This window comes from Argopecten irradians, chromosome 10 (genome assembly GCF_041381155.1).
Source record: "Argopecten irradians isolate NY chromosome 10, Ai_NY, whole genome shotgun sequence".
Taxonomy (NCBI): Eukaryota; Metazoa; Mollusca; class Bivalvia; order Pectinida; family Pectinidae; genus Argopecten; species Argopecten irradians.
This window is the reverse complement of record NC_091143.1, coordinates 38,977,715-39,004,131: the sequence shown is the minus strand read 5'-3', so window position 1 is coordinate 39,004,131 and position 26,417 is coordinate 38,977,715. Positions and strand designations below refer to the sequence as shown.

The following is a 26,417-nucleotide window of genomic DNA, read 5'->3' as shown; positions in this document are numbered from 1 at the left end:
ATAGTGCTCTAACATCCATATTCATTTTGTTTTTGTGTAAAATTTGGGAAACCAACGAAGATAAATTTAATTCAATTTAAGCTATTGAACATGGTAATAATTTCAATATTGGGCCAAGGGTGAGTTAGGAACGTGTTAAAAGGTAGCAGTTAGGGTTTTACAGGAACAGTGACTTTTCCCTGACAGATGGGTGGCCTAACGCGCAGTCTATTCCTACCCCAGATCAGCTAAGGGCCAAAATAACACCACAACTGAAGAATAACTATCATAGGGGTTGGTTAGAGCACGGAAATCATTGGAAAATCACACTTGTGTCCTGGCCTGTTTGTCGGTAATAATGATCGAGGACGCGACTCCGAGAGACCAATTGTCCAAGTTCCAAATTAAAGGTCACACTCTCTCACATTGTCACCCTTTCATAAAAAAAAAAAAAAAGTGAAAAAATAGACGTGTCATGGGGTCGAAGTGATTAATTACTGATATTGAAATAATATTGTGGTGACCGAAATTGACAGGTTTTGTAAGCCATGTCCAGTTCTAGCGATGATCTGACGATTACATGCTGATTTGATTGATCATTTGAGATGAAAATTACAATATTTACACAATGTACCAGTCTCATTCACGATTTCCATCCTCCAGGAAGATCATTTGAGATGAGAATTGCAATATTTACACAATGTACCAGTCTCATTCACGATTTCCATCCTCCAGGAAGATCATTTGAGATGAGAATTGCAATATTTACACAATGTACCAGTCTAATTCACGATTTCCATCCTCCAGGAAGATCATTTGAGATGAGAATTACAATATTTACACAATGTACCAGTCTAATTCACGATTTCCATCCTCCGGGAAGATCATTTGAGATGAGAATTGCAATATTTACACAATATACCAGTCTAATTCACGATTTCCATCCTCCTGGAAGATCATTTGAGATGAGAATTGCAATATTTACACAATGTACCAGTCTCATTCACGATTTCCATCCTCCAGGAAGATCATTTGAGATGAGAATTACAATATTTACACAATGTACCAGTCTAATTCACGATTTCCATCCTCCAGGAAGACTGTTTGGTTTAATAGAATGCTATGGGTAAATGAAGTTTAAGCTCACGTTACTAAAAAGCCAATTGTCAGAATATGATAATAAAAAATTCTTATCCAAATGAAAAAAAAATGCAATGATCATTATGTAATCTGTCCTTATTGAAGCATTGGTTATTTATTATAGCTGAGAGCTGTGGAAATTATATTTTATATGAGTTATGCTTTTAATATAAAATAAGGTTTTCATTTTTTCAAATTAATCCATCTGGAAGAAAAACTTTGATATTCCAAAACAAAACTGAATGAAAAGCTTGGTATTCCAAAACAAAACAATTATATTTTCATGAACTTTTTTTTAATTATGTAACACTATGTCTAAGTCAAGTTGCTGTGAAATCTTAAATTTATATGTAGTATTAAGAAATCGTAAAAGATACCTCCCCCTTTTTTTTTAATTTTGTACCATTAATTCTGTGACAAATCAATAAATCTTATTCAATGGCCTGTTTTAACTCTAACAACTCATTTTCAATTTTATCTGAAGGTCATTTAGGTGAAATAGACATTAAATTCATAATTCACTGAAGATACTGCTATCTATTTTTGAAGCATTTTATATGCATATTACATTAGACACATTTGAAATCTCAACAAAAATTTTTTTATGACACTCTTAAAATCATACAAACATTTGTCAATACCATGATATGACAAAGCAGCGTGTGTGACGAATTATCACAACATTATACGACGGACCTAGTTGATTGATGATGAGCAGCAGGCTCTGGTCCTTCAGACATAATAACCAGGTCTCGATCTTGTTGTTTTGGCCCAAACAAATTATCCCACGATACCGTATAGCCGTTATTTACACAGGTCAAAATTTTCTTGCAATTTCAGCTTGGTCGAAGAAATTCAATTTGATTTTTTTGCTGGTTTTCAGGGTTTTTATGATTTAACCATTTCTTACATTTTGGAGAGCAATGTATCAAAAAAATGTCATTTTTGCATTTGGTTGCAATAACAATTAAGGTGTATGTTAAAGCTCTTCCACCATTTCAAGCAAAATAATTCCAGTAACTTGAAGAAGATGGTTTCAAAATTCAAAATGAGATTTGAAAAAAGGGGAAAAAGCAACAAACAAAAAAATGCTAATAAAAAAATCTATGCATATTATTATCACTACAAATTGAATGGTAAATGATGGTCAACCCATCGTCATTATTTGAAAAAAAGTCAATTTGCTTAAGAATTAGGAAATTCAAAACTAAGAAGACCATTTAAGAATGAGTAGAATTTTATGATGAGGTACCATTTTGGATTAGATATACACTATGACAGTAGACAAAATCGTGACGATAGGATGATAATGTAGCAATTATTACACTAGTATTTTGAATTGGTATGTTTTACAGAAGTTGATAATAATTTCGTCTTTCCATCTAGAGCCCCGAATGTCTCCATAAAGACCATCACACATTATAATCTGCAGTGATATTTTCTCTCCATGGAACTGAATTTAGCTGCTTGTAATTTGCTTTCAATCTTTATCATGTGGTTTGGGAAATTCCCGACCAAAAAGAGTAGATAAAAAATTCAATAGGGATGTTTGCAAGTCATCGCCATGTGTCGTGTTTTTGATGATTGCTATGCTGTAGTGGGGGATGCACATTGGTCGATTGGAGATGTCATTTTGGGCAGATTGGGTTGAGATAATGGCTACTGGATGTGAGTGGTTATGAGCTGGTGACAAAGTGCAGATATCTAGGGCTTTTATCTTTGTACATTTTTTATAGGTGGTAATTGGTGTGATTACATGGCCAGCCGAATATTTAGTCCTGATCCAGAGGCCCGTGTCAAATTTGTTCGCCGGTAATATGTGACCTGGTGGAGAATCAGGCTTGATAATTATGCCTCCTAAATATTTCAGTGATGAAATGAATTGCTGGGCCGAATGGTTTTTCTTGACAAATATGCTCCTTCATCATACAAGATCAGTCTTTATTGCCAATTTCTACACAATATTAGTCCATGAGGACTCGAATCATGATGTAGGATTATGATTGTCATAACGTCTTTGTGCGAGCCGCGGGGTTGTAATGTTGTTGACGTGTGGGGATCTGGCGACCGGGGGGCTGTCATGTGCCCTGATCTCTGGCCGGGCTGCCACAGAGCCTAACGATACACACAGCAGTGCGATGGTGATAAATTCTCTCCCGCACTCTCGTGGCCATGGTTAGGCAACTCGTAACATGCAAAGCGGTTTTAGATCTCGTTGGATGACATGCAAAGTGGCTCATCGTGTATCTCTTCTGCTACATGATTGCCTTAAAATTCTAGCATTCTCACATCTAAGTGTTTCGTGGCACTCCCAAGAGCTGCCTGTGGTCTCCAAACCCTTGTTTGAATAAAAGTAGAATTTATTTGTCGAGAACTAGAATTTTGCAGATTTAATATACGTCATTTATAAAAATTAAAACATTCCTTAGAAAGTGCTTCCATGCCACAGGGTCATAAGTCATTTGATTTTCTCAATGCTAAAAGTATGCTGATTTTTGCCAATTTAACTTATTCTCCCATGAAAGTTCATAATGGACTGGTCTAGTCTTTGATTTAGAAGAGTCTAAATGTGTCTTCAGGGGGTAATAATTGAAAATGCTTCATTTGTGTTTGAATTCAGGTTTTCACTAAAAAGATGATTCAAAATGATGGTTGTCAAAATTATGAAACTTACAATAAAGATATGCATTTATTGTAATATCTGCAGTGTTTCTGTTTATCAAAATACTGTTGTTTATTTCAACATTGGTGATAATTAGAGCCTTTTTACAAACTGTAAATTAAAACATGATGATGTTTACATCAGAACCTACAATTTACAATGGAGTAGAAAGCCAAAAGACATTTTGAAACATTTTATGCCAAAAAGACAGAAATATGTTTTTTTTATTCCTCTGCAACAAAGTTAGGGGAGGGGTATACTGGAATTGGGTTGTCCGTCTGTCTGTCCATATTAAAAGACCCAACTTTGTTGGGCGAACTCCTCCTAAACTACTTGGCAGATTTTGATTAAATTTGGTACACAGAACCCTGACATAAAGAAGAGTTAAAAGTATGAAAATTTCTCATTTGTTTCGGGACACGTCTCATTCTAAGGAAGAAACAGACGAAATAATGTTAAGGTCATTAGATTGCGAAAATTACTCCCGAGCATATGGTTTATGGTTTACCATAAGAAATCGCAAAATTAACCATCTGTTAAATTTCCACATTTCCAGTAATCAATGAAAAAATGATTAAGCAAACACTTAACATAAAATCATTACCTTCCAAACTAGAATCTTTTGTGTTAATTTGAACTGTGTAGAAAGGAAGAATTGAAGTAATCCGAACAAATAATGAGGTTTCTTTAATTTCAGATTCTAACGAGGTGTACTCATGGGGAAATGGAAACAGTGGACAGTAAGTAGGATAATAATATCCATTAATTATCAATTAATTAAAGATGCTCCACCACCGATTATTATATATATTATTATTAATTAATTCTCCCTTAAAGGCCCTTTCCGAAACGGCTTTTAATTTTTAAAATGTGAATGTAAAACAAGATCGATAATTTTGAGGAGTCTTAAAAAACATTAACTTAGCGTTAATACTACATTTATCATCACCTTCTGAACGATTTGATTAAAATAAATATAATGTTTATTTTCATGACACGGGTCGTATTATGTTTCCCGCAGTCGTCCTAAATACCGCGCTGTAGTTGACTATCACTGTGCCAGACGGCAAAACAGCGAATTGACGCTCCACTGTTTTCATATATTACGCAGGCAATCTTGCATATGTTTGGTGTCGTAACCTTATTTTAGGTCATAGGTATGCATTTTCTGATGTTATTAATGTTTTTTAAGAAACCTTTATATTTTGCTCCGGAAAGGTAATGGGCCTTTAAATATTATTAATTAATTATAATTTAAGCCAGATTATCATAGCTTTAAGTTTGGGTTTACTTTCAATTAATGGGTTTTTATCGGTAACAGCCAGAGTAATTTAAGTATGTGTTAATTCGGTGAAAGCAAATTTCACTGACTTATGAAAAGGACATTATATAGCAACTTCCCCAGTCAAAACCAAAGGTAGTATCAGACCCCAAGGGGTGGTGGTCATATGTCAACCACGAGGGCTGGTGGTAATATGTTAACCCTGAGGGCTGGTGGTAATATGTCAACCCCGAGGGCTGGTGGTTATATGTCAACCCCGAGGGCTGGTGGTTATATGTCAACTCCGAGGGCTGGTGGTGATATGTCGACCACGAGGGCTGGTGGTGATATGTCGACCCCGAGGGCTGGTGGTGATATGTCAACCCCGAGGGCTGGTGGTGATATGTCGACCCCGAGGGGTGGTGGTAATATGTCAACCACGAAGGGTGGTGGTAATATGTCAACCCCAAGGGCTGGTGGTGATATGTCAACCCTGAGGGCTAGTGGTAATATGTCAACCCCGAGGGCTGGTGGTAGTATGTCGACCTCGAGGGCTGGTGGTAATATGTCGACCACGATGGCTGGTGGTAATATGTTAACCCGAGAGCTGGTGGTCATATGTCAACCCTGAGGGCTGGTGGTAATATGTCAACCCCGAGGGCTGGTAGTAATATGTCAGCACCAAGGGCTGGTGGTGATATGTCGACCCCGAGGGCTGGTGGTGATATGTTGACCATGAGGGCTGGTGGTCATATGTCAACCCTGAGGGCTGGTGATAATATGTCGACCCCAAGGGCTGGTGGTGATATGTTGACCCAGAGGGCTGGTGGTAATATGTCGACCCTGAGGGCTGGTGGTCATATGTCAACCCTGAGGGCTGGTGATAATATGTCGACCCCGAGGGCTGGTGGTGATATGTTGACCCAGAGGGCTGGTGGTAATATGCCGACCCTGAGGGCTGGTGGTCATATGTCAACCCTGAGGGCTGGTGGTAATATGTCGACCACCATGGCTGGTGGTAATATGTCAACCCTGAGGGCTGGTGGTCATATGTCAACCCTGAGGGCTGGTGGTCATATGTCAAACCCGAGGGCTGGTGGTAATATGTTGACCCCGAGGGCTGGTGGTCATATGTCGACCCCGAGGGCTGGTGGTGATATGTCAACCCCAAGGGCTGGTGGTGATATGTTGACCCAGAGGGCTGGTGGTAATATGTCGACCCTGAGGGCTGGTGGTCATATGTCAACCCTGAGGGCTGGTGGTAATATGTCGACCACCATGGCTGGAGGTAATATGTCGACCCTGAGGGCTGGTGGTCATATGTCAACCCTGAGGGCTGGTGGTAATATGTTAACCCCGAGGGCTGGTGGTAATATGTTAACCCCGAGGGCTGGTGGTCATTTGTCAACCCTGAGGGCTGGTGGTAATATGTCAACCCCGAGGACTGGTGGTAATATGTTAACCCCGAGGGCTGGTGGTCATATGTCAACCCTGAGGGCTAGTGGTAATATGTTAACCCCAAGGGCTGGTGGTCATATGTCAAACCCGAGGGCTGGTGGTAATATGTTGACCCCGAGGGCTGGTGGTCATATGTCGACCCCTAGGGCTGGTGGTGATATGTCAACCCCGAGGGCTGGTGGTAGTATGCCGACCTCGAGGGCTGGTGGTAATATGTCGACCACGATGGCTGGTGGTAATATGTTAACCCAGAGGGCTGGTGGTCATATGTCAACCCCGAGGGCTAATGGTAATATGTCAACCTCGAGGGCTGGTGGTAATATGTTAACCCCGAGGGCTGGTGGTCATATGTCAATCCTGAGGGCTAGTGGTAATATGTCAACCCCGAGGGCTGGTGGTTATATGTCAACCCCGAGGGCTGGTGGTTCTATGTTTACCCTGAGGGCTGGTCGTAATATGTTAACCCCGAGGGCTGGTGGTCATATGTCAACCCTGAGGGCTAGTGGTAATATGTCAACCCCGAGGGGTGGTGGTAATATGTCGACCCCGAGGGCTGGTGGTGATATGTCGACCCAGAGGGCTGGTGGTGATATGTTGACCCTGAGGGCTGGTGGTAATATGTCAACCCCGAGGGCTGGTGGTAATATGTCGACCACCATGGCTGGTGGTGATATGTTAACCCAGAGGGCTGGTGGTCGTATGTCAACCCTGAGGGCTGGTGGTAATATGTCAACCCCGAGGGCTGGTGGTAATATGTTAACCCCGAGGGCTGGTGGTCATATGTCAACCCTGAGGGCTAGTGGTAATATGTCAACCCCAAGGGCTGGTGGTCATATGTCAAACCCGAGGGCTGGTGGTAATATGTTGACCCCGAGGGCTGGTGGTCATATGTCGACCCCGAGGGCTGGTGGTGATATGTCAACCCCAAGGGCTGGTGGTAGTATGTCGACCTCGAGGGCTGGTGGTCATATGTCGACCCCGAGGGCTGGTGGTGATATGTCAACCCCGAGGGCTGGTGGTAGTATGTCGACCCCGAGGGCTAATGGTAATATGTCAACCTCGAGGGCTGGTGGTAATATGTTAACCCAGAGGGCTGGTGGTCATATGTCAATCCTGAGGGCTGGTGGTAGTATGTCGACCCCGAGGGCTAATGGTAATATGTCAACCTCGAGGGCTGGTGGTAATATGTTAACCCAGAGGGCTGGTGGTCATATGTCAATCCTGAGGGCTAGTGGTAATATGTCAACCCCGAGGGCTGGTGGTCATATGTTTACCCTGAGGGCTGGTCGTAATATGTTAACCCCGAGGGCTGGTGGTCATATGTCAACCCTGAGGGCTAGTGGTAATATGTCAACCCCGAGGGCTGGTGGTAATATGTCGACCCCGAGGGCTGGTGGTGATATGTCGACCCAGAGGGCTGGTCGTGATATGTTGACCCTGAGGGCTTGTAGTAATATGTCAACCCCGAGGGCTGGTGGTAATATGTCGACCACCATGGCTGGTGGTAATATGTTAACCTAGAGGGCTGGTGGTAATATGTCGACCCTGAGGGCTGGTGGTAATATGTCGACCCTGAGGGCTGGTGGTAATATGTTAACCCCGAGGGGTGGTGGTGATATGTCGACCCCGAGGGGTGGTGGTAATATGTCAACCACGAGGGTTGGTGGTAATATGTTAACCCCGAGGGGTGGTGGTGATATGTCGACCCCGAGGGGTGGTGGTCATATGTCAACCCTGAGGGCTAGTGGTAATATGTCAACCCCAAGGGCTGGTGGTCATATGTCAAACCCGAGGGCTGGTGGTAATATGTTGACCCCGAGGGCTGGTGGACATATGTCGACCCCGAGGGCTGGTGGTAATATGTCGACCACGAGGGCTGGTGGTAATATGTCGACCACGAGGGCTGGTGGTAATATGTCGACCACGAGGGCTGGTGGTAATATGTCGACCACGAGGGCTGGTGGTAATATGTCGACCACGAGGGCTGGTGGTAATATGTCGACCACGAGGGCTGGTGGTAATATGTCGACCATGATGGCTGGTGGTAATATGTCAACTGTCTTAGGTGTATCACTTATATACAGCCAAAATAGTACAGAGACATTCACTTAAGTCTTTGAGCTGTATTACATAATCTTCAAAACCAGTTAATATTCTCGGGGTATAAAAATAAAGTCAATCAATTCTTGGTTAAAAAGTCAATTTATCTGTGTTAAATGTCCATACCCTTGGAAAAAAATGAAATTGCAAAATTTGCAGCCTCTGTGCATTTTGTGCTATATTTGTTAAGTCGTTGAAGCCTTCACTTCGATAGGGTGAAAATGAACAGTTTGAGCTCACCATGCTCAGCCAAGAATCATTTAATTTCAGTTTTCATCTGAAGCTGAATAAGGGATGCCACGCTGTCAATTACGAACAAAATAGGGTCTTATATGACATCATATCTAATATGAGGCATTCAGATACGGACTTAGTTCAATTTGGAAATGCAAATTCTGACAGTTTTCATAGTGATATTGGGAAAAATTCTGCTGTCCCTTATCGATTCAAATTATGCGAACAAGTATGCTTGAAAGCATTGTACAACACTTGAATATTATGTGGAAATAAGATGGGAACATCTTTTGTATTGCGAGTGGAAGCCAAGTCTTTTGCTATTATTGAAAAGGAGATAACAACGGTAAAGAAATTCTGATAGGATTTTATGCGAATTTTTCATCGAAAAAATTGACAGTTGATGAGGGTGATGGGTGGGATCAGAAATGAAGCTGTGGAGATTCTGTCGGTCATTAATTTGGTTACATCTTGTCTATATATTTGTATTATGATAGATGGCCGTCGGTGTATTAGTGTTACCATGGCGTTGCTATGATTATGATACCAAGAGACATGTGATCAGGCCGTGATTGGGACGGGCGGGATATTGATCTCGAGTCAATAGAGGTGTCACCGAGCCAGAATTGCTCCTCGTCAGTGGGTGAGATGGCATCGCAGGGCTGACCCCGGGGTTAACAATGTAATATTTGCATGTCAAAAATTGATTGGCAGTGTACAGGGGCTATAATTACTGTTTTCTTGATGTGTTCCTATCATAATCTCTATCAACTTTCTCCTCCTGCCTTCACTTTCAAAACTGTTATATTTCTTTCCAATTTGTTTGGATTCCGTGATCAAGAGTTCTATATCCATGGTATTGGGGAGGTTAGGCGGAGAGGTAGCCGTGTTAGGGGAGTGTGGGGAGGGGTAGGGGGACAGAATTGGTGGTAGTAGTGTTAGGGGAGTGTGGGGAGGGGTAGGGTAGGGTAGGGGGACAGAATTGGTGGTAGTATTGTTAGGGGAGTGTGGGGAGGGGTAGGGGGACAGAATTGGTGGTAGTAGTGTGAGGGGAGTGTGGGAAGGGGTAGGGGGACAGAACTGGTGGTAGTATTGTTAGGGGAGTGTGGGGTGGGGTAGGGGGACAGAATTGGTGGTAGTAGTGATAGGGGAGTGTGGGAAGGGGTAGGGGGACAGAACTGGTGGTAGTATTGTTAGGGGAGTGTGGGGAGGGGTAGGGGGACAGAATTGGTGGTAGTAGTGATAGGGGAGTGTGGGAAGGGGTAGGGGGACAGAACTGGTGGTAGTATTGTTAGGGGAGTGTGGGGAGGGGTAGGGGGACAAAATTGGTGGTAGTAGTGATAGGGGAGTGTGGGGAGGGGTAGGGTAGGGGGACAGAATTGGTGGTAGTAGTGTAAGGGGAGTGTGGGGAGGGGTAGGGTAGGGTAGGGGGACAGAATTGGTGGTAGTAGTGTTAGGGGAGTGTGGGGAGGGGTAGGGTAGGGGGACAGAATTGGTGGTAGTAGTATTAGGGGAGTGTGGGGAGGGGTAGGGGTAGGGTAGGGGGGGACAGAATTGGTGGTAGTAGTGTTAGGGGAGTGTGGGGAGGGGTAGGGTAGGGGGACAGAATTGGTGGTAGTAGTATTAGGGGAGTGTGGGGAGGGGTAGGGTAGGGGGACAGAATTGGTGGTAGTAGTGATAAGGGAGTGTGGGGAGGGGTAGGGTAGGGGGACAGAATTGGTGGTAGTAGTGTTAGGGGAGTGTGGGGAGGGGTAGGGTAGGGGGACAGAATTGGTGGTAGTAGTGTTAGGGGAGTGTGGGGAGGGGTAGGGTAGGGGACAGAATTGGTGGTAGTAGTGTAAGGGGAGTGTGGGGAGGGGTAGGGTAGGGGGACAGAATTGGTGGTAGTAGTGTTAGGGGAGTGTGGGGAGGGGTAGGGGGACAGAATTGGTGGTAGTAGTGTTAGGGGAGTGTGGGAAGGGGTAGGGTAGGGGACAGAATTGGTGGTAGTAGTGTTAGGGGAGTGTGGGGAGGGGTAGGGTAGGGTAGGGGGACAGAATTGGTGGTAGTAGTGTTAGGGGAGTGTGGGGAGGGGTAGGGTAGGGGGACAGAATTGGTGGTAGTAGTGTTAGGGGAGTGTGGGGAGGGGTAGGGTAGGGGGACAGAATTGGTGGTAGTAGTGTAAGGGGAGTGTGGGGAGGGGTAGGGTAGGGGGACAGAATTGGTGGTAGTAGTGTTAGGGGAGTGTGGGGAGGGGTAGGGTAGGGGGACAGAATTGGTGGTAGTAGTGTTAGGGGAGTGTGGGGAGGGGTAGGGGGTAGGGGGACAGAATTGGTGGTAGTAGTGTTAGGGGAGTGTGGGGAGGGGTAGGGTAGGGGGACAGAATTGGTGGTAGTAGTGTTAGGGGAGTGTGGGGAGGGGTAGGGTAGGGGGACAGAATTGGTGGTAGTAGTGTTAGGGGAGTGTGGGAAGGGGTAGGGGGACAGAATTGGTGGTAGTAGTGTTAGGGGAGTGTGGGGAGGGGTAGGGTAGGGTAGGGGGACAGAATTGGTGGTAGTAGTGTTAGGGGAGTGTGGGGAAGGGGTAGGGGGACAGAATTGGTGGTAGTAGTGTTAGGGAGTGTGGGGAGGGGTAGGGTAGGGGGGAATTGGTGGTAGTAGTAGTGTTAGGGGAGTGTGGGGAGGGATAGGGGGACAGAATTGGTGGTAGCAGTGTTAGGGGAGTGTGGGAAGGGGTAGGGTAGGGGGACAGAATTGGTGGTAGTAGTGTTAGGGGAGTGTGGGGAGGGATAGGGGGACAGAATTGGTGGTAGCAGTGTTAGGGGAGTGTGGGAAGGGGTAGGGGGGGACAGAATTGGTGGTAGCAGTGTTAGGGGAGTGCGAGAGGAGAAGGGGTAGGGTAGGGGACAGAATTGGTGGTGGTAGTAGTGTTAGGGGAGTGTGGGGAGGGGTAGGGGGACAGAATTGGTGGTAGCAGTGTTAGGGGAGTGTGGGGAGGGGTAGGGTAGGGTAGGGGGATAGAATTGGTGGTAGCAGTGTTAGGGGAGTGTGGGAAGGGGTAGGGTAGGGGGACAGAATTGGTGGTAGTAGTGTTAGGGGAGTGTGGGGAGGGGTAGGGGGACAGAATTGGTGGTAGCAGTGTTAGGGGAGTGTGGGGAGGGGTAGGGTAGGGGGACAGAATTGGTGGTAGTAGTGTTAGGGGAGTGTGGGGAGGGGTAGGGTAGGGGGACAGAATTGGTGGTAGTAGTGTTAGGGGAGTGTGGGGAGGGGTAGGGGGGGACAGAATTGGTGGTAGCAGTGTTAGGGGAGTGTGGGGAGGGGTAGGGGGGGACAGAATTGGTGGTATTTTTGTTAGGGGAGTGTTTGGAGTATGGCCCAATAGGGGAAATAGAGGTAACTCCTTTAAAACTCTACTTGTCAAAGAGTTCTGCATGGAATGTAGCCAGATTTGTCCAGAAACATCCTTGTGTGAAGGAAAACAGAGTTTGTATAAATTTTGTCTCTGACGCCCCAGGGGTAGGAGGGGCGGGGTGCAATAGGGAAAATAGAGGTAATGCCTTTAAATCGCTCCTTTTCATAGAGTTCTACAAGAAATGTAACCAAATTTGGCCAGAAACATCCTTGGGTGAAGGGGAACAGAGTTTGTATAAATTTTGGCTGACTCCCTGGGGGCAGGAGGGACGGGGAGCAACAGGGGAAACAGAGGTAAAGCCTTTAAATTGCTACTCGTCATAGAGTTCTGCATGGATTGTAACCAAATTTGGCCAGAATCATCCATGGGAAAGGGGAACAGAGTTTGTATGAATTTTGGCTCTGACCCCCCAGGGGCAGGAGGGGTAGGGCCCAATAAAGGAAATAAAGGTAAATCCTTTAAATTGCTACTCTTTCAGAAAAGAAACAATGATCCTGTAATCAGAACATTTCTTGGCATTACAACAGCCAGGTGAGCGTTACAGCTCCTCTGGGCCTCTTGTTCCATTTCTATTGTACCTAAATACAGTCAAACCTCGATGATTCGAACTCCGATGAATCAAATTTCCCGCTGTATCAAACTTTTTGCTTGGTCCTGAATTTCTTCGCTATATAACATTACCAACAAACCCATGTAGAAATAGAAGCGGTATGAATTGAAGTTCTCTATGTATCGAATATTTTTCATGGGCAATTTGTTATAGAATCATAGGTAAATGACAATCGATGATTTGAATAAAAATTTACCTGTACAGATCAGGTGTTCGCTGATACCCCGCAGCATGCTGTCACACCTGTCTCGCGACGGCCCTTCCCCTGGACAAAAGGGATTATGACAGTTAGTGTTGTTTGCTTTATATCGTCAAGATAATTAATATCACTGATCAGGCCGATACTGAGGCTTTGTTTTATAAGCTACGTTATTAAATCATTAGAATGGCAAAGATACTTTTAGTCATTTTTGATGTTCGCTGCCGCCATTGGTAGTGGTTTGTAGAATTTACGGAATGATAAATAGTGAGCCACATAATTAGTAACTCGTATTCAAAACTGTTACATTCCTTAACTTTAGCATACATTTTGTAGCAAATCGAAAATTCTAAATCCAAGTAATTTTTTAGGTGTTGTAGCGCTCTCGGTCCATCCTTTTTACTTTAGTTTATGATGGGTTAGGCCTGGTACACGCAAGTCTTGTTTATAATATATTGCTAACAATAGCAATACATGTGATTAATTGCATACTTATTTTTATATTTTTTTATTTTGTGATAAATACAATGATTATAAAGTTTACGGAACGGAGACGACATGTACACAACTACCACAGTTGGTCATGGTAAAAAAACATTGGCCTAATTCCAACCATGAATAACTGGAAGTCTCGATGTTTTGAAGTTTTTCTGTTGGTCTCTTGAACTTCAATACATCGAGGTTTGACTGTAGTCAGGTATCCAACAGGTTTTACATCACAGCTCTCAGAAATGCATCGATCGTGCCTTTTAGAGTAGCAATTTTAAAATATTTTATTGGAAATATTATCTAATTTCTATCCGATAGGCATTAGTGACAATATTTGAATGACTTGTAGAAACTTTTCCTGACCTGATTTTGCCGGCATTCACATTATACCTTTAAACGGTCTAGAAAGTCTGCTGATATGTACTTTGAACAGTGATTTAGAGAAAGGTAAACCTGCAGTGTATATGTGGAGACTTGGGGCTACATCTGCGATGATTGACGACTCCGAAACCTGTGCGGTCAGAAGTCAACAGGGATGGGTAGATGTTGGTGTAGCGTTGTCCTGATTGATCTGGACCTCTGGCCCAGAGCTAGCGGTCGCCGATTCACAGATTAATTGAGAGGAAATCAGTAGAGACACCGTTAGCTAGAGGTGACAGTGCTAATTCAATAGAACAGTGACATATGCCCAACTGAAGCCTGGTCCTTGCACTAGTATGCAGCTAGATCCAATTCCAGTTCCGCTAATCTAATGGCGGGTGTTTTCACTTGTCTGCCCCAATCAAATTAATTGATCCGACTTGATTGTGCTGTTGGTATGGAGGTCCCTATCGTGGCCCCCGTGGGACAGCCAGGGTAATGTGGTGTCACCACTCCAACACTACCCCTCCTGTTAGCCAGGCCGCCAATCTCTCCTTTCCATGCACAATTTGACACCTTTACTGAAAACAATTCTTTGCGTAACCCCAGAAGGAGTTGGTTCCTTATACATTATGTATAAAACCTTAGATTGGTCTTGCCTTTGTCTTTTGCCGACACAAAGTGTTACTTGTGATTTCTTTTCCTTGTCAAGTGTGAATGCTGGTAGGTGTTGGCTAGAAGACTTGCCGCTATGGCAGTGTGTTTGGCACCCACTCGATCCTGTCCACACCGTCGTCTCATACTAACATTGTCTCCGTACCCCACCACCGCAGTGCTATAGAACATCCAATCTTCTGCTACCAGTGTTGAACTGTTGAGAAGACACAAGCAATTACTATTTTAACAACAGTTTCCATAAAACTTTCTGGTCTTTTCCATCAATACAATTTACCATATGTTCAAACTGGAACCAGCGAGTTGTCGGTGGGGAGGTCACTAAATCCTACAGAGCTAGGTCAGGGAGCATCTTTCCCACTGCTATGGTGACAATTCTTACATGATCCCGATGAACTCGGGATGAATTAACAGTAATTATGACATATTGGAAAGCCTTTGTATGTTACGATAATGAACTTTGGCGACCAGGATCTGGGACATCCATATGCTTTATGATTATTTGGGTTGATTTTTACTGGTATTAGATCTATCACTATGCACTCCTGGCATATGTTCTGGCGTTGGAATCAGTTTAGGTTGACATGTACTTTTAAAATTGTTGTGTTCTTGGAGCTGAGTTTTACCGCAGCTGGCCGAGGGGATCTAGGCTCCCAGGGGCCGGGGAAGGGGGTCTGAACCCCCAGGGGCTGGGTAGGGGTGTGTGGGCCCCCAGAGGCTGGAAAGGGATGTCTGGGCCCCTAGGGGCTTGGGGAGGGGGTCTAGAACCCCAAGGACTGGGCGAGGGGTGTCTTGGCCCCCAGGGACTGGGGAGGGGTGTCTGGGCCCCCAGAGACTGGGGGAGGGGTGTCTGGGCTCCCCAGGGGCTGTGGAGGGGGTCTAGGCCCCCAGACTGACTAAAAATCAAATGATTTGTACAATATTATTTGGTCCACAATATCCTTGACTGTTAATGAACCAATTTCTTTTAAGTCAGAAGTCTTATGCCAGGGGCTACAGGAGGGGGTTCTGGGTCCTCAGGGGCTGAAGGATCTGACCCCAGGGGCTAGGGTAGGGGGTCTGACCCCAGGGGCTGGGGAAGGGTGTCTGGGCCCTCAGGGGCTGGGGAAGGGGGAGTCTGGGCCCTCAGAGGCTTGGGAAGGGGGAGTCTGGGCCCTCAGAGGCTTGAGGGGTTGGGCCCAATAGGGATGTAGGGGTAAAATGTTAAAAATCCTTCTGCAATTTTATTACTACAGAAGTCATGAATGGATTATTGTTGGTCTGAAGCATCCTTAGGGGAAGGAGCACCAAATTTGTTCTATAAGGATTGGGCCTTATAATGAAAATAGAAGAGATTCTTTAGACTGTAAACCAAGGTGTCTGGCACACAATAGGGGAGACATAATTGGTGGCAAATAATTGTTTTCTGATGTATCTCACCAGTTTCCTGTTAAATTGTTATCCATTAAAAGATAAACATTTAACACACTTATATATTATAACATTGTTAGTTTGCATTAAAAATGCTCCACTGCCGACAGAGCATAAATGATGCTAATCAGTTGAACAATAATTGGTGTTTAATTGTTTATACAGTGGGCCTACTGAATTAATGTTCAATTGTAAGTTAGAACTCTTGATCATGAATATCTGTGTATATGTCTAATTAACACAAAAATGATATGAAATAATGTATTTGTTTTGGTGCATGTGCAATCGATACTTCATTCCATAGAGGACATAGTGCCACAGATTTTTTTTGGGATTCAATTAATTATTTTCAATATTTTAATCCTAATCAATAAGTAAAATTAGAAGCTCAAACTTTTCAATGGTGGTAATGGTGTTAAGTAAGTAACTTTTGTAACTGAAAAAAATATTAATTTATCTTCTCCTGTTTTTGATATAGAAAAAATACCATGTGTCAGCAGTGTAGCATCTTTAACATACCCGGTGGTTGATACAGGCCCCTGTGGCCTATTGTTTCTTGTTTATTTCAAGCTTTAATTAAGCGTCTTTCTTTCTCTTTACCAGACTAGGGACATGTGATACTAACAGCAGCCATGAGCCGAGACGAGTTGAACTGTTAGGTAGACCTGAGGATACGGGGGTATCTGATCGTCTTCATAACATCCAAACAAAACTCGCCCAGAGGTCATGTGACCCAGAGGTACAGGATGTCGCCTGCGGAGGGCGTCACTCAATGGTAGTTCTAAAAACCGGCCAGGTCTACAGTTTTGGAAACAACTATTATGCCCAACTTGGCTACAACTTTCGTGAGAAAAACTATAAAGAAAATCAGGTAAAAATATGACTTTTAGTAAAAAAGGAAAAAAAGATATTATTTAATGATAATGTTGAGATAATACACTGATATATATATATGAAAACATTTAAGTAATTTCACTTTGACACATTATACTGCAAAAATATATGGGGAGTGATTTTTTAAACCATCTCAAAATCGACAAAAGCATCCCTTTACTTCTACATTTGAACTTTACAAGTCTGGAATAATTTATTTAAGCGTTGATATCACTATATTTTATAATTTCATCACGATACGAAAGAAATTTTTGTTTGTAAAATGTGTGAATCTGCTATGTGGATTGTCACAAAAGTTTGCAAACAAAATTTATTCCATATCCCGATGGATTTTAAAAAATAGTGACATCAATGCTAATAATTAATTTTTCAGAATACTTGAAAAAATCATATACTTTTAAACTTATGATTTCATTAATTTTTCAACTACAAATCAATACACAACATTGATGTCATGATAATGTTAAGTTTTTTTGCCATTCTTGGATTTTTTAGGTCACCTGAAACGAAGTCTCAAGTTGCCTATTCTAATTGCCTTGTCCGTCTTAGTGCGTCGTCTGTTGTCCGTCGTGTGTCCGTAAACAATTTACATTTTCGACTTCTACTCCAAAACTGCTGAAGCAATTTCAATGGAATTTTCTAAAAACCTTCTAAGGCATAAGGCCAATCAATATTGTGAATTACATGACCCCCACTTCCCCAGGGGGCTGTGGAAGGGGCCAAAAGGGGTAAAATTGGCTAAAATTTCAAAAATCTTCTTCTCTACTCACAGATGTTGTAGAATCAAATACTCTTCATAGATAGAAAGGTCTCAAGGCCCTCTACAAAAATTGTGAATTATATGACCCTGGGGTCTCAGGTTTCCCCCTTGGGAGGGGGTTAAGTTTACTATAGTTTATATAGGGCAAACACATTTTTGAGCATTATTTGGTCATTTTTAATTGGAAATTAGTCAATTGTTGGCAGAATTATCCCTATGAGATGGCCATTGAACCCTATTAACAAATTTTCCATGACTGAACCCAAAGGGCCTTAGGGGTGGGGCCAAAATGGGTCAAATAGGCTTAAACTTTAAAAAATCATCTGAAATTCTGGAACTGGTAGAATCAAATACGCATCAGAGATAGAAAGGTCTTAAGGTCCTCTACAAAAATTGTGAATTATATGACCCTGGGGTCTCATGTTTCCCCTTGGGGAGGGGGTCAAGTTTGCTATAGTTTATGTAGGAAAACACATATATGAACATTATTTGCTTAGTTTTCATAGGAAATTATTCAAACTGGGTTAGAGTTATTAGCCTGAAATTGCATTTTAACACCATATCCATATTGAATTCACAGATCTGATGGAACCAGATACTCTTTATAGATTGGAAGGTCTTAAGATCCTTTACAAAATTTGTGAATTTTATGACCCTGGGATCTCATGCACATTTTTCCCTGTGGAGGGTATCAAATTTACTATAGTTTATATAGGAAAAACACATTTATGAACATTATTTGCTTAGTTTTCATAGGAAAGTAGTCAATCTAGGTTAGAATTATTAGCTTTTGATAGCATATCGTCATATCCATATTGGTCCTGGCTGACTCCCAGGGGCCAGAGGGGCGGGGCCAAAAGGGGTCAAAATGGAAAACATTTCAAAAATCTTTCTTCTGAATTCACAGATTTTATGGAACCAAATATTCTTCATGGATTAAAAAGTCAAATTTATAAAATCACTGACACTGACTGACTTCAAGGGCCTGATGGGCCAATATATAATGTTTCTATGTCTTTGTTTCATTCTGTATATGAACTCAGGTGACTGTTAAGGCCCATGGGCCTCTTGTTTTTCGTAGTGGTATGAAGAAAAAGTGTTGACCAATATCAGAAAGTCGTATTTATATGAAAACAAGGAAAAAATAATGATTGCAATAGATGGGAATGACTTCATCATATTTCTAATTTGTGTACTTCGTGAATCTAAATCATATGGTGTGTTTGGTTGTTAAGGGTCGGTTGTTACCTCCCTTACCTAAATTACCGAGGTTACCAGGGGAGACAACTACGACAATAAAACAGCAGAAGCCCAACCCAAGTCAGGTGAAAAGACATCTGGTGCACCAGTTTGTGTGTTGATGTGATGCTAACCTCTGTTCTCACTGACGCTAGGTTGTACCTTGATTAGGTTTATATAGTAGCTATTGTAGTAATAGCACATCAATGGAAACTCCAAATATAAAAATCTCATACATTTGGATTGGAAAACATCACAGATATTTAATGTTTGAACAATGAAAGTTGGGCCCAAATCTTGCTGGAAAAGCCATGTAGTAACATGTATACCAGGAATTTTTTTTTCAGTTTTGTTAATATGCAAAAAAAAATTCAACATATATACTAGTATTATTTATGTGTTTAAAAGAAATAATAAAGAAAAAACTTTTATGTAGGCTTCCAGGTTTGGCAGTCACAATATTTTGTCTCGCCTTTGACAATATAGTTGGTGAGTTGTTGCTTGGCAATGGCATCATTTGGGTTAAGTCCACTTTGGACAAAGTTAATCACATCTAATTGCAACTGAACTGAAACTAAGTGGTCAAGCAACTCTATGTATCAGTTAGAACTGGAACTAAGTGGTCAAGCAACTCTTTGTATCAGTTAGAACTGGAACTAAGTGGTCAAGCAACTCTTTGTATCAGTTAAAACTGGAACTAAGTGGTCAAGCAACTAACTCTTTGTATCAGTTAGAACACATGGACAAAGATTGAGATATACTGTAAATGGACTTATTTAAGCGGTAGTTTTATTTTAGCGGTTTCCATGCTGTGTTTGAAGTGCTTATTCATGTAATGCACTATATTTTGGAATTAGGTATTTCCGGTGTACTACCTTATTGCGCTAATTTATATCCATACATTTACGGTACATATATACGTATAGATATATCTTTCTGTGCTAATTTATATCTATACATTTACGGTACAACCACATTCTGTAAACGGTTCTGGTATTTTTGGCTTAAAAACAAAGAATTTTGAGCCCACATTGTATAAAATTAATCGCATCATCTAATTGAAAAATAAATTATATCAGGTTGCTTTTCTATCAGTCAAAATACATATAACAATTATATTTGTATCAGTTCTGATGTTTTGGGGTGAAAAACTATCAATTTTAGTGGATTTTGAGAATTTATGTCAATGTCTATGTTTTAACAAAGCTGATTTATAAATTCAGTATGAGACATGGTCAAGTTCATACTACTATTATCACATTCATGGCATCAATCTTACGGAGAAATATTTGTCCTGTTTTTTGATTGTCAAATGAAATTAAACAAAACGGGATAGGCGGGATAAATACTTACGTGTAATTCTTGTTGTTCCTAATTGCGTGTGTTGATCGTGATGTTTTAGAGATTATGTTGCTGTGAAATTGTCTATGCATTAAAACAATCCTTACCTTAAAGTATAACTTGTGATCCTTCACATCCCACATGAAAATTGCACCGTTGATTTTTGTGTTGATTGGAGTGAAAAGAGTTTGTGGTTTAAAGTTTTGTTTCAGTGACCACTCAACTATGGTAGTACTTATAAATATCCATTGAAGTAGGACAGACTAGGACATGACAGAATAAGACAGACTGGGATTTCACAGTATAGGACAGATCGGGACATCACAGAATGGGACAGACTGGTTTATGACAGAGTGTAGGATAGACTGGGACTTCACAGTGTAGGACAGATCGGGACATCACAGAATGGGACAGACTGGTTTATGACAGAGTAGGACAGACTGGGACATGATAGAGTAAGACAGACTGGGACAAGACAGAGTAGGACAGATTGAGACATGACAGAGTAGGACAGACTGGGACATGATAGAGTAAGACAGACTGGGACAAGACAGAGTAGGACAGATTGGGACATGACAGAGTAGGACAGATTTGGACATGACAGAATAGGACAGACTGGGACAAGACAGAGTAGGACAGACTGGGACATGACAGAGTAGGACAGACTGGGACATGACAGAGTAGGACAGACTGGGACATGACAGAGTAGGACAGACTGGGACATGACAGAGTAGGACAGATTGGGATGTGACAGAAAAGGACAGATAGGGACATCACAGAGTAAGACAGACTGGGACATGACAGAGTAGGACAGACTTGGGCATGACAGAGTAGGACAGACTGGGACATGACAGAGTAGGACAGACTGGGACATGACAGAGAAGGATAGACTGGGATGTGACAGAAAAGGACAAACTGGAATGTGACAGAGAAGGACAGACTGGGACATGACAGAGTAGGACAGATTGGGATGTGACAGAATAGGACAGACTGGTTTATAACAGAGTAGGACAGACTGGGACAAGACAGAGTAGGACAGACTGGTACATGACAGAGTAGGACAGACTGGTACATGACAGAATAGGACAGACTGGGACAAGACAGAAAAGGACAGACTGGGACAAGACAGAGTAGGACAGACTTGGGCATGACAGAGTAGGACAGACTGGGACATGACAGAGTAGGACAGACTGGGACATGATAGAGTAAGACAGATTGGGACATGACAGAGTAGGACAGACTGGGACATGACAGAGTAGGACAGACTGGGACAAGACAGAGTAGGACAGACTGGTACATGACAGAGTAGGACAGACTGGGATGTGACAGAATAGGACAGACTGGGACATGACAGAGTAGGACAGACTGGGACAAGACAGAGTAGGACAGACTGGGACATGACAGAGTAGGACAGACTGGGACATGACAGAGCAGGACAGATTGGGATGTGACAGAATAGGACAGACTGGTTTATAACAGAGTAGGACAGACTGGGACAAGACAGAGTAGGACAGACTGGTACATGACAGAGTAGGACAGACTGGGATGTGACAGAGTAGGACAGACTGGGACTTCACAGTGTAGGACAGATTGGGACGTCACAGCGTAGGAAAGACTGGGACTTCACAGTGTAGGACAGATTGGGACGTCACAGTGTAGGACAGATTGGGACGTCACAGCGTAGGACAGATTGGGAAGTCATAGTGTAGGACAGATTGGGACGTCACAGCGTAGGACAGATTGGGACATCACAGAGTAGAAGAGACTGTGTTGTGACAGAGTAGGACAGACTGGGACATGATAGAGTAAGACAGACTGGGACAAGACAGAGTAGGACAGATTGGGACATGACAGAGTAAGACAGACTGGGACAAGACAGAGTAGGACAGATTGGGACATGATAGAGTAGGACATATTAGGATGTGACAGAGTAGGACAGTCTGGAATGTGGCAGTGTAGGACAGACTGGTACATGACAGAGTAGGACAGACTGGTTTATGACAGAGTAGGACAGACTGGTTTATGACAGAGTAGGACAGACTGGTACGTGACAGAGTAGGACAGATTGGGATGTGACAGAGTAGGACAGACTGGTACATGACAGAGTAGGACAGACTGGTACATGACAGAGTAGGACAGATTGGGATGTGACAGAGTAGGACAGACTGGTACATGACAGAGTAGGACAGATTGGGACATGACAGAGTAGGACAGATTGGGACATGACAGAGTAGGACAGATTGGGATGTGACAGAGTAGGACAGATTGGGATGTGACAGAGTAGGTTAGACTGGGATGGGACAGAGAAGGACAGACTGGGACCTTTAGCACTATAATAGGACAATTATTGAGGGCCATTTCCAGGTACACTCTAACTTATAAGGAAAATGTATGTAAGACAACTACATTTCTGTATGCTTCTGAAATATTAATGGAACATGAAAAAATGCAAGGTAACATAGATTACATTACCATCCTTTCATTTCATGTTGGGAACATAGTAACCAATGGTGATTCTGTGCTAGAACTATGATACATTATAGTGTCAGGCTATATAATCAGCATCTTGTCATTGTTGCCTTACAACATACTTTGATAAGGTGGAAAAGAATACTTTGTAAGTGTACATGTGCATATATATTGGCTAGAAAAAGTGATAACTGTTTTATCATTGTTTTATGTTGCTGACTACTCTTATGTAAGATTTAAAGATAATTTGACCATAATGAGATATCAAATTATTATTTAATTAATTATCATTACTTCATATTGTTGTTCCATCCAGAAAACTCACTCCAAAGATTTACCATCATGATTTATTATATGGCTGTGTTTTTTAATCGTTCCTGATTGGCTGAAGCCAAACTTTCTCCCATTGATACAGAACATTGTTCACCATATTCCAGGTTAATGTAACAATTATCTACCTGTTTTCAGGTGGATACAGTTATTTATCAACCCATAATGGTGATATTAGCTCTCGGCCTTTGCTTGTCTTCCTCAGCTTTTTAAATCAATATATGCACCTGAAAATAGGTCAATATTTATATAATGTAATACCTATTTCAGTATTATTCACTAATTGATATTTTCCACTCCAGACACGCCCTTACTTGTTGAAGTCCCTAATTGGTATGCCAGTTGTTGCAGTAGCCTGTGGAGATAAACATTCCATCTTCAGATTCCAGTCAGGAGCCATCGCTTGTGTTGGGTATGCAATCTTTAGATTTTGGTTTGGAGGTAGGGAATTTTTCTTTTGATTTCAGTCTGGAGGTAAGGAACTCTTGTCTTCTTTAGATTGTTGTCTGGAGGTTGGAAACTCTCCTTTAAATTTTGATATGAAGGTGAGGAACTTTTCTTAAGATTTCGATCTGGAGGTAGGGAACTACTTTTTAGATTTCAGTCTGGAGGTAGGGAACTATGCTTTAGATTTCGATCTGGAGGTAGGGAACTATTCTTTAGATTTTAGTCTGGAGGTAGAGAACTATGCTTTATATTTTAGTCTGGAGGTAGGGAACTATGCTTTAGATTTCGATCTGGAGGGAGGGAACTATTCTTTAGATTTTAGTCTGGAGGTAGGGAACTATGCTTTAGATTTTAGTTTGGAGGTAGGGAACCATGCTTTAGATTTTAGTTTGGAGGTAGGGAACCATGCTTTAGATTTTAGTCTAGAGGTAGGGAACTATGCTTTATATTTCGATCTGGAGGTAGGGAACTATTCTTTAGATTTTAGTCTGGAGGTAGGGAACTATGCTTTAGATTTTAGTTTGGAGGTAGGGAACCATGCTTTAGATTTTAGTCTAGAGGTAGGGAACTATGCTTTATATTTTAGTCTGGAGGTAGGGAACTATGCTTTAGATTTCGATCTGGAGGTAGATAACTATGCTTTAGATTTTCGATCTGGAGGTAGGGGACTATTCTTTAGATTTTAGTCTGGAGGTAGGGAACTATGCTTTAGATTTTAGTTTGGAGGTAGGGAACCATGCTTTAGATTTTAGTCTAGAGGTAGGGAACTATGCTTTATATTTTAGTCTGGAGGTAGGGAACTATGCTTTAGATTTCGATCTGGAGGTAGGGAACTATTCTTTAGATTTTAGTCTGGAGGTAGGGAACTATGCTTTAGATTTAAGTTTGGAGGTAGGGAACCATGCTTTAGATTTTAGTCTAGAGGTAGGGAACTATGCTTTATATTTTAGTCTAGAGGTAGGGAACTATGCTTAAGATTTCGATCTGGAGGTAGGGAACTATGCTTTAGATTTTAGTCTGGAGGTAGGGAACTATGCTTTAGATTTCAATCTGGAGGTAGGGAACTATGCTTTAGATTTTAGTCTGGAGGAAGGGAACTATGCTTTAGATTTTAGTCTAGAGGTAGGGAACTATGCTTGAGATTTTAGTCTGGAGGTAGGGAACTATGCTTTAGATTTTAGTCTGGAGGTAGGGAACCATGCTTTAGATTTTAGTCTAGAGGTAGGGAACTATGCTTTATATTTTAGTCTGGAGGTAGGGAACTATGCTTTAGATTTCGATCTGGAGGTAGGGAACTATTCTTTAGATTTTAGTCTGGAGGTAGGGAACTATGCTTTAGATTTTAGTCTGGAGGTAGGGAACTATGCTTTAGATTTTAGTTTGGAGGTAGGGAACCATGCTTTAGATTTTAGTCTAGAGGTAGGGAACTATGCTTTATATTTTAGTCTAGAGGTAGGGAACTATGCTTTAGATTTCGATCTGGAGGTAGGGAACTATGCTTTGGATTTTAGTCTGGAGGTAGGGAACTATGCTTTAGATTTCAATCTGGAGGTAGGGAACTATGCTTTAGATTTTAGTCTGGAGGAAGGGAACTATGCTTTAGATTTTAGTCTAGAGGTAGGGAACTATGCTTGAGATTTTAGTCTGGAGGTAGGGAACTATGCTTTAGATTTTAGTCTGGAGGTAGGGAACCATGCTTTGGATTTTAGTCTGGAGGTAGGGAACTATGCTTTAGATTTCGATCTGGAGGTAGGGAACTATGCTTTAGATTTTAGTCTGGAGGTAGGGAACTATTCTTTAGATTTCGATCTGGAGGTAGGGAACTATGCTTTGGATTTTAGTCTGGAGGTAGGGAACCATGCTTTAGATTTTAATCTGGAGGTAGGGAACCATGCTTTAGATTTTAATCTGGAGGTAGGGAACTATCCTTTAGATTTTAGTCTGGAGGTAGAGAACTATGCTTTAGATTTTAATCTGGAGGTAGGGAACCATGCTTTAGAATTTGATCTGGAGGTAGGGAACTATTCTTTAGATTTCAGTCTGGAGGAAGGGAAATATTCATAAGATATCGTTTGGTGGTAGGGAATTCTTAAGATTTTGGTCTGGTGGTTGGGAACTATTCTTCAGATTTTGGTCTGGAGCCAAGCAAGTTTTGCATTAAATCTGCATAAAATCATCCACCTTTCAACTTTTGTTTATCAGATATTAGATAATTCAATCAGTGCTAAGTTTTATTTTTACAATTCCTCATTTGTTGTAGGTGCAATGCTAATGGACAGATAGGAACAGGAGACAGGGAGGAAGCCTTAGTACCAAAGACGATGGATATGTCCAGTACGGTTACCCAGGTGGCATGTGGCTCTAACCATAGCCTGGCTATATCAGGTGAGATGTGACTCTAACCATAGTCTGGCTATATCAGGTGAGATGTGGTTCTAACCATAGCCTGGCTATATCAGGTGAGATGTGGTTCTAACCATAGCCTGGCTATATCAGGTGAGATGTGACTCTAACCATAGTCTGGCTATATCAGGTGAGATGTGGTTCTAACCATAGCCTGGCTATATCAGGTGAGATGTGGTTCTAGCCATAGTCTGGTAATATCAGGTGAGATGTGACTTTAACCATAGCCTAGCTATATCAGGTGAGATGCGACTCTAACCATAGCCTAGCTATATCAGGTGAGATGTGGTTCTAGCCATAGTCTGGTAATATCAGGTGAGATGTGACTCTAACCATAGCCTGGCTTTATCAGGTGAGATGTGGTTCTAGCCATAGCCTGGTAATATCAGGTGAGATGTGACTCTAACCATAGCCTAGCTATATCAGGTGAGATGTGGTTCTAGCCATAGTCTGGTAATATCAGGTGAGATGTGACTCTAACCATAGCCTGGCTTTATCAGGTGAGATGTGGTTCTAACCATAGCCTGGCTATATCAGGTGAGATGTGGTTCTAGCCATAGTCTGGTA

General features: G+C 42.2%; 2 protein-coding genes across 3 annotated transcripts in view; both read left to right on the top strand.

The window, feature by feature from the left end:
• LOC138333859 (uncharacterized) overlaps nucleotides 1–26,417 on the top strand; it is a 126,285-nt gene that overhangs the window by 20,684 nt on the left and 79,184 nt on the right. The window contains exons 2-5 of one of the 2 annotated variants that reach the window (XM_069282493.1): nucleotides 4,479–4,521; nucleotides 16,571–16,838; nucleotides 23,303–23,412; nucleotides 25,708–25,832. In XM_069282493.1, coding sequence (XP_069138594.1) covers nucleotides 16,740–16,838; nucleotides 23,303–23,412; nucleotides 25,708–25,832 — 334 coding nt within the window. In that variant the 5' untranslated portion in view covers nucleotides 4,479–4,521; nucleotides 16,571–16,739. Of the gene's footprint in view, nucleotides 1–4,478; nucleotides 4,522–16,570; nucleotides 16,839–23,302; nucleotides 23,413–25,707; nucleotides 25,833–26,417 lie in introns of those variants that run through there. The other variant, XM_069282492.1, reaches the window with a different exon arrangement.
• LOC138332700 (ice nucleation protein-like) lies at nucleotides 5,688–8,021 on the top strand. The gene has a single exon (XM_069280691.1). It carries the CDS (start codon nucleotides 5,688–5,690, stop codon nucleotides 8,019–8,021), a length of 2,334 nt encoding a protein of 777 aa, XP_069136792.1.